General features: G+C 43.0%; 2 protein-coding genes across 5 annotated transcripts; one reads left to right on the plus strand and one right to left on the minus strand.

The window, feature by feature from the left end:
- Window positions 1-915: 915 nt before the first annotated feature.
- Window positions 916-5,724, minus strand: adat2 (adenosine deaminase tRNA specific 2). 4 transcript variants are annotated; one of them, XM_041866054.2, is made up of 7 exons: window positions 5,515-5,724; window positions 5,128-5,232; window positions 4,585-4,735; window positions 3,811-3,917; window positions 3,552-3,624; window positions 3,362-3,436; window positions 916-1,790 (listed from the first exon to the last, which is right to left on the minus strand). In XM_041866054.2, exons 1-6 carry the CDS (start codon window positions 5,611-5,613, stop codon window positions 3,408-3,410), a joined length of 564 nt encoding a protein of 187 aa, XP_041721988.1. In that variant the 5' UTR covers window positions 5,614-5,724; the 3' UTR covers window positions 916-1,790; window positions 3,362-3,407. The 4 variants fall into 4 exon arrangements, with proteins under 4 accessions (XP_041721988.1, XP_041721987.1, XP_041721989.1 ...); XM_041866053.2 differs by having other exon boundaries at window positions 916-1,808; XM_041866055.2 differs by lacking the exon at window positions 916-1,790 and adding an exon at window positions 2,961-3,236.
- Window positions 5,725-5,827: 103 nt separating this feature from the next.
- On the plus strand, window positions 5,828-10,156 carry pex3 (peroxisomal biogenesis factor 3). Its single transcript, XM_041866051.2, has 12 exons — window positions 5,828-6,017; window positions 6,298-6,429; window positions 6,583-6,664; window positions 6,765-6,808; window positions 6,922-7,043; window positions 7,266-7,332; window positions 7,475-7,529; window positions 7,675-7,825; window positions 8,802-8,872; window positions 8,962-9,093; window positions 9,255-9,351; window positions 9,452-10,156. Exons 1-12 carry the CDS (start codon window positions 5,945-5,947, stop codon window positions 9,533-9,535), a joined length of 1,110 nt encoding a protein of 369 aa, XP_041721985.1. The 5' UTR covers window positions 5,828-5,944; the 3' UTR covers window positions 9,536-10,156.
- The last annotated feature ends 572 nt before the right edge of the window (window positions 10,157-10,728 follow it).

Here is a 10,728-nt window from a genome sequence, read left to right on the forward strand (position 1 = left end):
CCAAACTCCACTATGGCCAAGACCAAAGAGCTGTCAAAGGACACCAGAAACAAAATTGTAGACCTGCACCAGGCTGGGAAGACTGAATCTGCAATAGGTAAGCAGCTTGGTTTGAAGAAATCAACTGTGGGAGCAATTAGTTATATTTTGGTAAAAACTCAACTCGTCGTGTTTGGAGGACAAAGAATGCTGAGTTGCATCCAAAGAACACCATACCTACTGTGAAGCATGGGGGTGGAAACATCATGCTTTGGGGCTGTTTTTCTGCAAAGGGACCAGGACGACTGATCCGTGTAAAGGAAAGAATGAATGGCGCCATGTATCGTGAGATTTTGAGTGAAAACCTCCTTCCATCAGCAAGGGCATTGAAGATGAAACGTGGCTGGGTCTTTCAGCATGACAATGATCCCAAACACACCGCCCGGGCAACGAAGGAGTGGCTTCGTAAGAAGCATTTCAAGGTCCTGGAGTGGCCTAGCCAGTCTCCAGATCTCAACCCCATATAAAATCTTTGGAGGGAGTTGAAAGTCTGTGTCACTGCTCTAGAGGAGATCTGCATGGAGGAATGGGCCAAAATACCAGCAACAGTGTGTGAAAACCTTGTGAAGACTTACAGAAAACGTTTGACCTGTGTCATTGCCAACAAAGGGTATATAACAACATTTTGAGAAACTTTTGTTATTGACCAAATACTTATTTTCCACCATAATTTGCAAATACATTCATAACAAATCCTACAATGTGATTTTCTGGATTTTTTTCTTCTCATTTTGTCTGTCATAGTTGACGTGTACCTATGATGAAAATTACAGGCCTTACAGAACTTGCACAATTGGTGGCTGACTAAATACTTTTTTTCCCCATTGGTGAATAAACTACATACAGCAGTTGAACTAAATAAAGAGGACATTTTGCTGATTTAAAACAGATTTTAATAGATTTACAAAAGACAGTAAAAAACAATAGTGAAAGTTAAAGTAGGTCAGAGTGTGGAGCATTCATTAGGAGCTGGTACAACCTGTACTGTCTGATGCTGCCTGGACTGAGCTGTTCGTTCCTCTGTTCCTGATCCTGTCCAGGGAAGGGACCACTAAGGGTTTAAGGCTGAGGGATGCAGCCTGCCTACTGCAAGTGATGGGATGGGGAGGAGTTTCAGACTGACTCTGATCCCACACAGATGTGGTCTGTCCTACAAACACATGCCGTTTGTCACACACCAAACTGCAGTCCTCGTGTGAGTGTTGGTGGTTACAGAGACTAATATTAAAGAAACAGCGGGAGTGGATGGAATGGATGGAATGGAACTTGTCTTCTTTCTGATCTGAAATAAGTGGGTCCCTCTCATTGGAATATGGTCCCTCTGCAGTGATGTCTGGCCTAGTCGTTCAGTGGGAGAGACAGGACAGGACTGTCTGCATGGGCGCTCCCAGTCTGTTTCACTATTCAGTGTTCCTTCTCCCGCTGAGACTAACAGTGTGAATACGTATTTGTTCTTCAGCAGAAATAAATAAATCACAAAACAGCCATGGCACTTAGTAACAACATTTTCAAAGAAGTAGAGAACGCCACCACCATATTGTACATGACGACACCAGCACTTAACAATCCAAGACAAACCCAGAAACTATCACAGACATGATACATTGGAGTGGGAAATGGCCTCAGGGGGCAACACTGATTTCAGATCCATGACGGCAGTTGATGACTGAGACACCAGAGAGAGAGCGCTCCTTTAGACGTTGCTGAGGGTGCTCCGGCACCTGCCTTAAGCTCATCCCAGACCCATGGTGCTTGGAGTGAGATCACATCTGGATTAGATGAGAACATGGAGAGGAGAACCCAGACAATAATGCAGTCCAGCCCAGTCCAGTCAGTTTCTGTCTACAGTCGTGGTCAAAAGTTTTGAGAATGACACAAGTATTGGTCTTCACAAGGTTTGCTGCTTCAGTGTTATGAAATATTTTTGTCAGATGTTACTATGGTATACTGAAGTATAATTACAAGCATTCCATAAGTGTCAAAGGCTTTTATTGACAATTACATTAAGTTTATGCAAAGAGTCAATATTTGCAGTGTTGACCCTTCTTTTTCAAGACCTCTGCAATCCGCCCTGGCATGGTGTCAATTAACTTCTGGGCAAATGACTTTACCCCAGTCCTCAGCAGTCCAATCCCTGTACCTTTTGCAGAATATCAGTCTGTCCCTGATGTTTTTCCTGGAGAGAAGTGGCTTCTTTGCTGCCCTTCTTGACACCAGGCCATCCTCCAAAAGTCTTCGCCTCACTGTTCGTGCAGATGCACTCACACCTGCCTGCTGCCATTCCTGAGCAAGCTCTGCACTGGTGGTGCCCCGATCCCGCAGCTGAATCAACTTTAGGAGACGGTCCTAGCACTTGCTGGACTTTCTTGGGCACCCTGACGCCTTCTTCACAACAATTGAACCTCTCTCCTTGAAGTTCTTGATTATCCGATAAATGGTTGATTTAGGTGCAATCTTACTAGCAGCAATATCCTTGCCTGTGAAGCCCTTTTTGTGCAAAGCAATGATGACGGCACGTGTTTCCTTGCAGGTAACCATGGTTATGAAAAATGTATGCACTCACTAACTGTAAGTCACTCTGGATAAGAGAATGACTAAAATGTAAAATGTTAACAGAGGAAGAACAATGATTTCAAGCACCACCCTCCTTTTAAAGCTTGCAGTCTGTTATTCTAACTCAATCAGCATGACAGAGTGATCTCCAGCCTTGTCCCCGTCAACACTCTCACCTGTGTTAACGAGAGTAACGAGAGAATCACTGACATGTTGTCAGCTGGTCCTTTTGTGGCAGGGCTGAAATGCAGTGGAAAAGTTTTTTGTGGATTAAGTTCATTTTCATGGCAAAGGGGGACTTTGCAATTAATTGCAATTCATCTGATCACTCTTCATGACATTCTGGAGTATATGCAAACTGCCATCATCAAAACTGAGGCAGCAGACTTTGTGAAAATTAGTATTTGTGTCACTCTCAAAACTTTTGACCACGACTGCACTTGGTACTGTACACTAATAACCATAATAAAGTCAGCAGAAGCTCCTCACACAGCCAGCCAGCCACACAGGAAAGCCACAGAGCCGGCAGAGCGACGCAATCAAGCCACTTTACAGGCCCTGGATAGTGTCCAGGCAAACTATACTATAAGGGTCTCATATACTGTCAATAATATGAAAATAAAAATGAGTGCTGACGCAAAAGTCTGAGCGAATAAGTGAGAACACACAAAAAAAAAAAAAAAACATTTGTCAGACAGACAAATCAAAGTCTGTTTAAGGAAAAGCTTTGTTAGCAACTCCCTTTCCATCATTCTCCTCTGCCCCTCACCTCATTTCTTAAAGTCTAGAGCCCCCTGCTGGACACCAACATAATCTCACTCCTTCCTCGTCTTCGGCTTGGGAGCTGAAATAGAAAAATCTGTATTTCACAGTTTTGCAACTATAATGTACATGAAAATACTTAGATACTTATAATGCTGGTTACAGGATAAGATAAATCCTAAAGTAGCAGTTCTTACCATTAGGGTTCTCCTGTTTATAAAAGGTCTTCAGCATCTCCACTGCTTCCTCTCCTCTGAAGCCAGAGATACACTGAAAATGAAGGAGCAACTGTTTAATCAACGCCCTCCTGAAGTAAATGAATGATCCTATTCAACTCTAGGCTAGGCTCAGATGCGGATGCATTTCAACGCGGGATAATCAGTCTCTTTCCAACAAAAGCACAAAGAGAGATTGGGTGTAAAAAGAACGCTGTGAACACTGGATGACATATTGTACCTTAAATGATGAGCCAGTGTGAGGTAGATCAGCAGAGGGGATGTCTAGAACAGATCCACAGCCACCAAACCTGTCATTATTGCACCCATACACCACCAGAGGAATGTCTGTTGCACTGTTAAGGTAAAACAGATAAGGTTTGAAACACAGGGCGAGTTCGTTTTGCTTTGCCGGGTGCCGCGGAGTTGACACATTTTAGACCATTCCATTGGTCCTAAAGTGAAATCTCCACCCACCCGGGGCATCAGGCAAAATGAACTCGCTCTCAGACAAGTCCTACAGAGTAGGGTGTCCACCCACAATTCCCATACTACATGTCATGTCTCAAAATCGATAACCATCTTATCTCTATCGTTTAATGTCATGCGGATTCGAGAAGAAAGATGGTGATTTCAACGGGAAAGTGAGCCTGTCAGGTAGCCAGTAACCTTCATTCTTGCACAGAATCCAGCCTAGCTGTTCTTCCTGATTTTTTACCACTTTTTTTCCTCTGGCCTTCATCGATTTAGTCACCCTAATTCTGGCCATCCTACAAAGGTAAAAACTCCAATAACTTTTGAACGGATTATGATAAGAGACATGAGGTTTGGACCATTGGTTTTCTTGGAGGATTATCTACACAACATTATTTTACCCATTGGTCAAAAGATGAATTTTTGATTGGACATCCTATACAGAGTCATTTGAGGTAAACCCTCACAATGAACCTACACAAATGCTACAGTAAACTGGGTAAACCCAAGTAGAGACTGGTTGATGAGGTCATAAGGATACTGGTCAGGCGAAGAGCTCCTGCGCACATGATGCATGGCTCCACAGTCACGTAGAGCACAGTCCTCTCACACACTGTCCTGGGGTCCAGGTCTCTATGACGACACCACTCCAGCACCTGGTCCAGAGCCACCATCTCAGCATGGCGAGTGGCCTGGAACACACAGAGTCAGATACACATTAACAGGCATGGTGTTCGAATGATAGGAGAAAGAGAACAATTCCAGTGGTTCTCAACCCTCTTCTCTGGGATCCCCAGCCCTTCCATGTGTTTGAACTATTCCAGAGCTAGCACACCTGATTCAACTTGTCAACTAATCCTCAAGCCCATGACTAGGTAAATCAGGTGAGCTAGTAAAGGGCTACAACAGAATTGTGAAACGTCTGGGGATCCAAGAGGAGAGGTTTGAGAACCACTAGATTAGGGTACCAGTATGGCTTTGGTAAATGCCTTTGTTTGGACACTTGCAAGGCAATAACCACAGCAAATAACCATTGAGATGTGTTTGCCTATGATAGCCCAGCTGAAATGATTAAGTTACTCACATTTTTTGTTTCATTCACTTCATTTCTCCCCTTGCCAAGGATTTCATTGTTGTAGACCATGAGACATCCAACAGGCACCTCACCATTCTCCAAAGCATCTTTTGCCTGTAAAGAGGTGAAGATTATTATTAGTACACCAGGCATTTAAAATAGTTTGTTGTAATTTACTGGTGGGACTGCTCTGTCCTGCCTAACCACAATGCGCCGTTAATGGTCACTGTTCCGTTCCTTTTCTTTTGCGTCTTCATAGTGAAAACGCAAAAAATAAAAGGAACAGATTTTTTTTGGGCGTTGTCTAAAAGTTATTGAAAACCCTACAGAACTAACCGACCACCAACGGCGCATTGTAGCTATTGGTCCTGCACCTATGGCCTATGCCAAACCAACCATGTCAAAGGCATTGGCCATCCATCTCTGTATGTCTTCGGCACATGGCTGAAAGTTCTCTCTCGAAACGACATCATTCCCCACATTCTCTGTCCCCATGTTGAATGTACAGTCTGAGAAATTAGATTACACAAACGCACATCACCTAGCTACTCCAACACCAGAGAGCTCATGCGACAGCGTTATAAAATCACCACGGCCTGCCTGGAACAAATTAGCGCGCATTGAAGGGGAAGATAATATTGGACGGACCACTCAGGCATTTTTTTTTGCAGATCGCAGAAACACCGATTAATCGATGTTGCTTTGCTTTGCACCTGCGTGTTTGACATGCAGCTAGCTATGAAATTCGTGTCATGTGCGACTGTGGAAAATAACACTTTTGGGTGCTTTGTTTCTTCTGTTTTATAAATCGTCAATCGTCTCGAAAATGTTTTCGTCTACGTGGAATTTTCTGAAACGCCACAAAAGGAAATTTATTTTCGCTGGAGTGTTTGTCGGAGGTAGCTAGCTACGCTATCAAGATAGCAGTTGGCTAACTAGCTTACCGTTAACATTAGCTAGCAAAGTTGGCTAGGTAGCCAGAATGTTACCTGTGTGGGTCTGGACGTTATCAGATATGATAACTATGAAGATTATGCATATATGAAGCTAAGTTATATCTACCAGTAAATGGCTAGAAAATGAATGTCATGAAAAATAATAATTATAGGTAAATATAGTTAATAGCTAATGTTGCTGCATTCATTCTAGCTACCTTGACTTTCTGTTTGCCTGTTCCAGGTGTGTACTTTCTTGGTAAATATGCCCAAAAGAAAATCCAAGAGATACAGGAGCGTGAGGCATCAGAGTACATCGCTCAAGCTCGACGTCAGTTCCACTTCGAGAGTAACCAGAGAACGTGCAACATGACAGGTACAGTACTGCTGTCTGCCTGATCGGTACATCACTTTCAGCCTACTAACAGTCCCTGAAATCTCCTGCAACACTCATTATGTCAAGTGATATAGTTACTGCAGTGTTGATTCATATTCCTAGTTGTGCAGTTATTTTTTTTTTTTTTTACAGTGTTGTCAATGCTCCCTACATTAAGAGAAGCCATCTTACATCATCTAAACTCTGAGAGCCTCACTGCACTGCTGAAGAGCAAGTAAGTGTCTCATGACCTCTGTCAGAGGGAAATGCTTTAGCTATAGCTCAGCAAAATTATTAGTTTAAGGTATTATTAATGACATCTGTTTCTCTTCTAGACCAGCAAATAAGCTTGAAATATGGGAGGACCTGAAGATTATCAGTAAGTTATTATTCCTTAACAGCAATTATTTTGTGAATCAATAACTAAAGTGATTTGATCACTTGATGTACAGGTATGTCATGGAATCACTTCTCTTTTTCCTATTCCCCCAGGTTTCACCCGAAGTGTCGTGGCTGTGTACAGTACCTGTATGTTGGTTGTATTACTCCGTGTCCAGCTCAATATCATTGGTGGCTACTTATACTTGGACAACTCTGTCAGCAAGAGCGGAATGGTAAGCCTTTAAGCTTCAATCTCTTGTACCCTATGGGGTAGGTTCAATTCCCAGACACACATTTAGCCTAGTACTGGACTGAAAAGCTAACTCAATGGAGAATCTCTATTGAAAATGGTTTTTGGTTCAGGAATTAGCTTAATATGTGTCCAGAAAACTGCCCCAAAATGTTGGATGTGGGGTGGTTTATAAATGCAATTTCTGTGTTCTTTGCTCCACCAGATGCCCTTGGCCCCTCCGGACGTGCAACAACAGTACCTCTCCAGCATCCAGCACCTCCTTGGGGATGGTAAGATACATTTACAGGGCTTTCTGAAATAGCTAGGGCTGTAGTATAACAAGTCCTCAGACATGCTGTGTTGATTAGCCTAAATGAGTCCCACAGGCTGTAAAGCATCCTTGCCTTTTACGGATTCTCTCTGACTCACAAGGGTTGAGTGAGATGATAACAGTGGTGAAGAAAGCTGTGCAGAACACATTGGGCGGGTGAGTCAGACAGTGCCAGCCACATGCACACATTGCACAGCAGCATCTCAAACCACATTAGGAGGATTGTTAAGTCATATGTGATGCTTTAGCCTGTCTGTCAGTGACCGTGTCTCTGTGTGTCTGTCTCCCCCCCCCCCCCCAGGGTGTCCCTGAAGCAGAGTCTGTCCCTGCAGGAGCTGGAGCAGCACCTTAACCAGATCAGAGTCCAGGTGGAGGAGGGGGACCGGGGCTCCACACACAGACCTCTCTCCTGGTACATGATGCCTGACGAGGAGAACACTCTGGCTGCACAGGTGACAGCCCACACCTGCCCCTGGGACTCCTAATCCCAGCGCCACTATGCAGGGGTTGGAACAAAAATTATTTTCCAATCGTTTAGTTCTGAACAGAACCATTATTTTTTTCGTACTGTTCCGACCAGCAAACCAAAACAGCAAACGGTGTAGTAGGGGGCGAGATGCAACTGAAATTTTGCGGGTGAAGCGAGTGGGGATGGAGGCATCTTGTTATGACATGCATTATCTGAATTAGGCCCACATAATTATATCTACGGAGGAGTGGCTTCTATGGAGGAACTTTGAATGTCTTTGAACTTCCGAGTTGGTTTAACGTTGGACCAGAGCAAATGTTAGCTAGCTAGCTAAAAACACATCTTTCCTTTTTTGTAGTTAATAAATCCAATGTGAAGTGTGTTAACTATAGTATCCTTAACTAACATTGGAAAAGATTAATACATTATTTTAAACATCTCTCCCTAATGCCTGAATCATGCTTTTTATTGGTATGAATCTTGTCCTAGAGGCAGTACTAAGCGAGTTCCACTAGATGGGCTAGCTGTAGGCTACAGTAACCTATGCTTCAGAGGGGAGGGGCAGGTAGCCTACACACACACACACCCACTGGCAAAGATTTCCAGCTGGCAGGCAGACGCTGGAATACGTTTCTCAATGACAGAGTGAGGGCTTTGCGTGGGCTATTTGTTAGGATTTTTGTGGGACTGGGAAAAAATGCCCGGAACATTATTAACCGGTTCCCAATGCCTTTAAAATAACGGTTCTGTTCCGGAAGAGTATAAATCACTTCCGGTTCTGTTAGGATTTTTTCGGTTTTCTGTTCTGTTCCCTGAACCGGTTCCACCCCTTGCTGGATTGTTAACCCTGGTCAGAGTAATGGTCATTAACTAATACACATTATACAACTTGTTGTATTATTATTTTTTGTTTATTTGGATTTAAACTGGGGTTTACATTATTTAATTGTGTTTGACAGGCCTGTGGTCTGACAGAGAATGATGTCACTACGATAAAGCTGCTCAATGAGACCAGAGACATGCTTGAAAGGTAAGCTGGAGGCCTGTCACTCATTGACCCTTATTTAGAGAGGCTTATCTTGCACGTGGGTGTGCTGAACTGTCCTCTCTGTCCTCCAGCCCGGACTTCGGCACTGTACTCAACATCTGCCTGAACAGGGGCTTCAACCGTTTCCTTGACAACATGGCAGAGTTTTTCCGGCCCCCACCCAGAGCACAAGGAGACTCCACCCTGAGCACTACACCTGATAGGTCTGTTTTTTTGTGGATGACTTTTGTTGGCAGCAATTTATGAAGGTCATCTTGTCATAGTAAATCACTTTCTGAATGCCACATAAAATGAAAAAACACAACCTTTTTGTATTAAAATTAATCTGCCTATCAATTAATGTCCGCTCCAAAATCTCTTCCAGTCTCTCGCATGTAAGTCTCCCAGTTGCCAAAATCATCCCCATTGTGAATGGACAGATCCACTCGATCTGCAGTGAAATACCAAGTCACTTTGTACAGGTAAGAGCTCATTTGACTTTTGGAAGGATTTCCATTTTTGAATCACAGCAAGTTTTTTAAGAAGTCTTGAGTCTAAGACTGACACATTTCCTCTTTGCAGGATCTCCTGATGATTGACCAGGTGAAGGAGTTTGCTGCCAATGTGTATGAGACATTCAGCACATCCCATGGACTGCAGAAATAAGGGAGTTGACATATTCCTGGTAGACCTGGCCCTCTCTGCCTCCTCTGTATCTCTGCATGACGCTGCCTGCTGTGGATATCACGAATGGAGGAAGAAATGCACTTATTCTCTGTACCAAGTCAGAATACTTGAGGATTGAGTCCTCAGAAAGTTACGGTTCACTGTCCTTGGTGAGAGATGTGTTCCATTGTGGAATGTAAGGCCATGAACTGCTGACATCAAGGTCAAATACCCACTGCATCTTGGGAAGTTGAGTTTTTGGCTCACGGTTTATAAAGTCAGCCAGCCAGACAGCCAGACTCCCCTGAATCAAAGTAACTTTCCTGTGCCATGAAAAATAAAGAAAATCCTGAAAGCCTTGTTCCACTTTATATAGACGTTGTGTCGATACATTAAGCATAAGTTGAACCGCTGTCGGTTTCAATTTGAACGGATGTCTTCTATTTTCTCCTTTCTATTACTGTTGTTGAAGAGTCAACCTGTACCTAACATTTTGACCTTTCATCTACAAATATCAACAGTGTTGTCATCTAGGCTGCAAGTTCTCATTCCGCCTCAGTCTAATTCCTGTTTAACAATGTTAAGTATTGTTTAATACATAATTCTGCACTATTGACTTTATCTACTTTGTCTCTTTGTTTGAAATGTCATTTTCAAGGTGTATTATTTTCTTAAATCATGGAAATTGGGAGATTTCAGAGGTGAGAATGTAGGCCTATGTATTATATATTTTGTAACATAACATTCTAAATGACAACAGAAAAGGTAAGTACTGTAGCGTTGACATTGAAAATGATAAAGTAACACATTATTTAATATATTCAGTATTACTTTGATTTGTGTTCCCTAATAAACAGAAATGTAGGTTGCTGTTTTATGGACCACTGCTTCGGGATCATACTGTGGTGTCGTTTTAGAAGTTCCTTTGCTCCGCAGCAGAGGGCAGCACAGAACTGTAAGGACTAACAGTATTGACTCCCCCATGACCTCAATACTGCCGCTGCCAATAAACGCAGGTTGGCATTTATTGGGATGACTCATGGAGGCCGCTCTGCAGGGTAGTCACTAGCTGGCACAGCTAGAAAGTAATAAAATCTGATTTAACCCTAACCTTAAATGAAAACAACAAAAACTATATATTTTTACGATATATAGCCAATTTTGACTTAGTAGCTGGCCAATCTTGTGTCGCT

The sequence above is a fragment of the Coregonus clupeaformis genome, chromosome 36 (assembly GCF_020615455.1).
Source record: "Coregonus clupeaformis isolate EN_2021a chromosome 36, ASM2061545v1, whole genome shotgun sequence".
Lineage (NCBI taxonomy): Eukaryota > Metazoa > Chordata > Actinopteri > Salmoniformes > Salmonidae > Coregonus > Coregonus clupeaformis.

Bases quoted from the DNA above. Each gene is read 5' to 3' on its own strand.
- adat2 (XM_041866054.2), bottom strand. From the start codon at position 5,613: ATGGGGACAGAGAATGTGGGGAATGATGTCGTTTCGAGAGAGAACTTT. The intron at 4,736-5,127 runs GTGAGTAACTTA...TGTGTGTTCCAG, and splicing joins AAGTGAATGAAACAAAAAAT to GCCACTCGCCATGCTGAGAT. The intron at 3,437-3,551 runs GTAAGAACTGCT...TTTCTATTTCAG, and splicing joins TAAACAGGAGAACCCTAATG to CTCCCAAGCCGAAGACGAGG.
- pex3 (XM_041866051.2), top strand. From the start codon at position 5,945: ATGTTTTCGTCTACGTGGAATTTTCTGAAACGCCACAAAAGGAAATTT. The intron at 6,665-6,764 runs GTAAGTGTCTCA...TTTCTCTTCTAG, and splicing joins ACTGCACTGCTGAAGAGCAA to ACCAGCAAATAAGCTTGAAA. The intron at 7,044-7,265 runs GTAAGCCTTTAA...TTGCTCCACCAG, and splicing joins CTGTCAGCAAGAGCGGAATG to ATGCCCTTGGCCCCTCCGGA.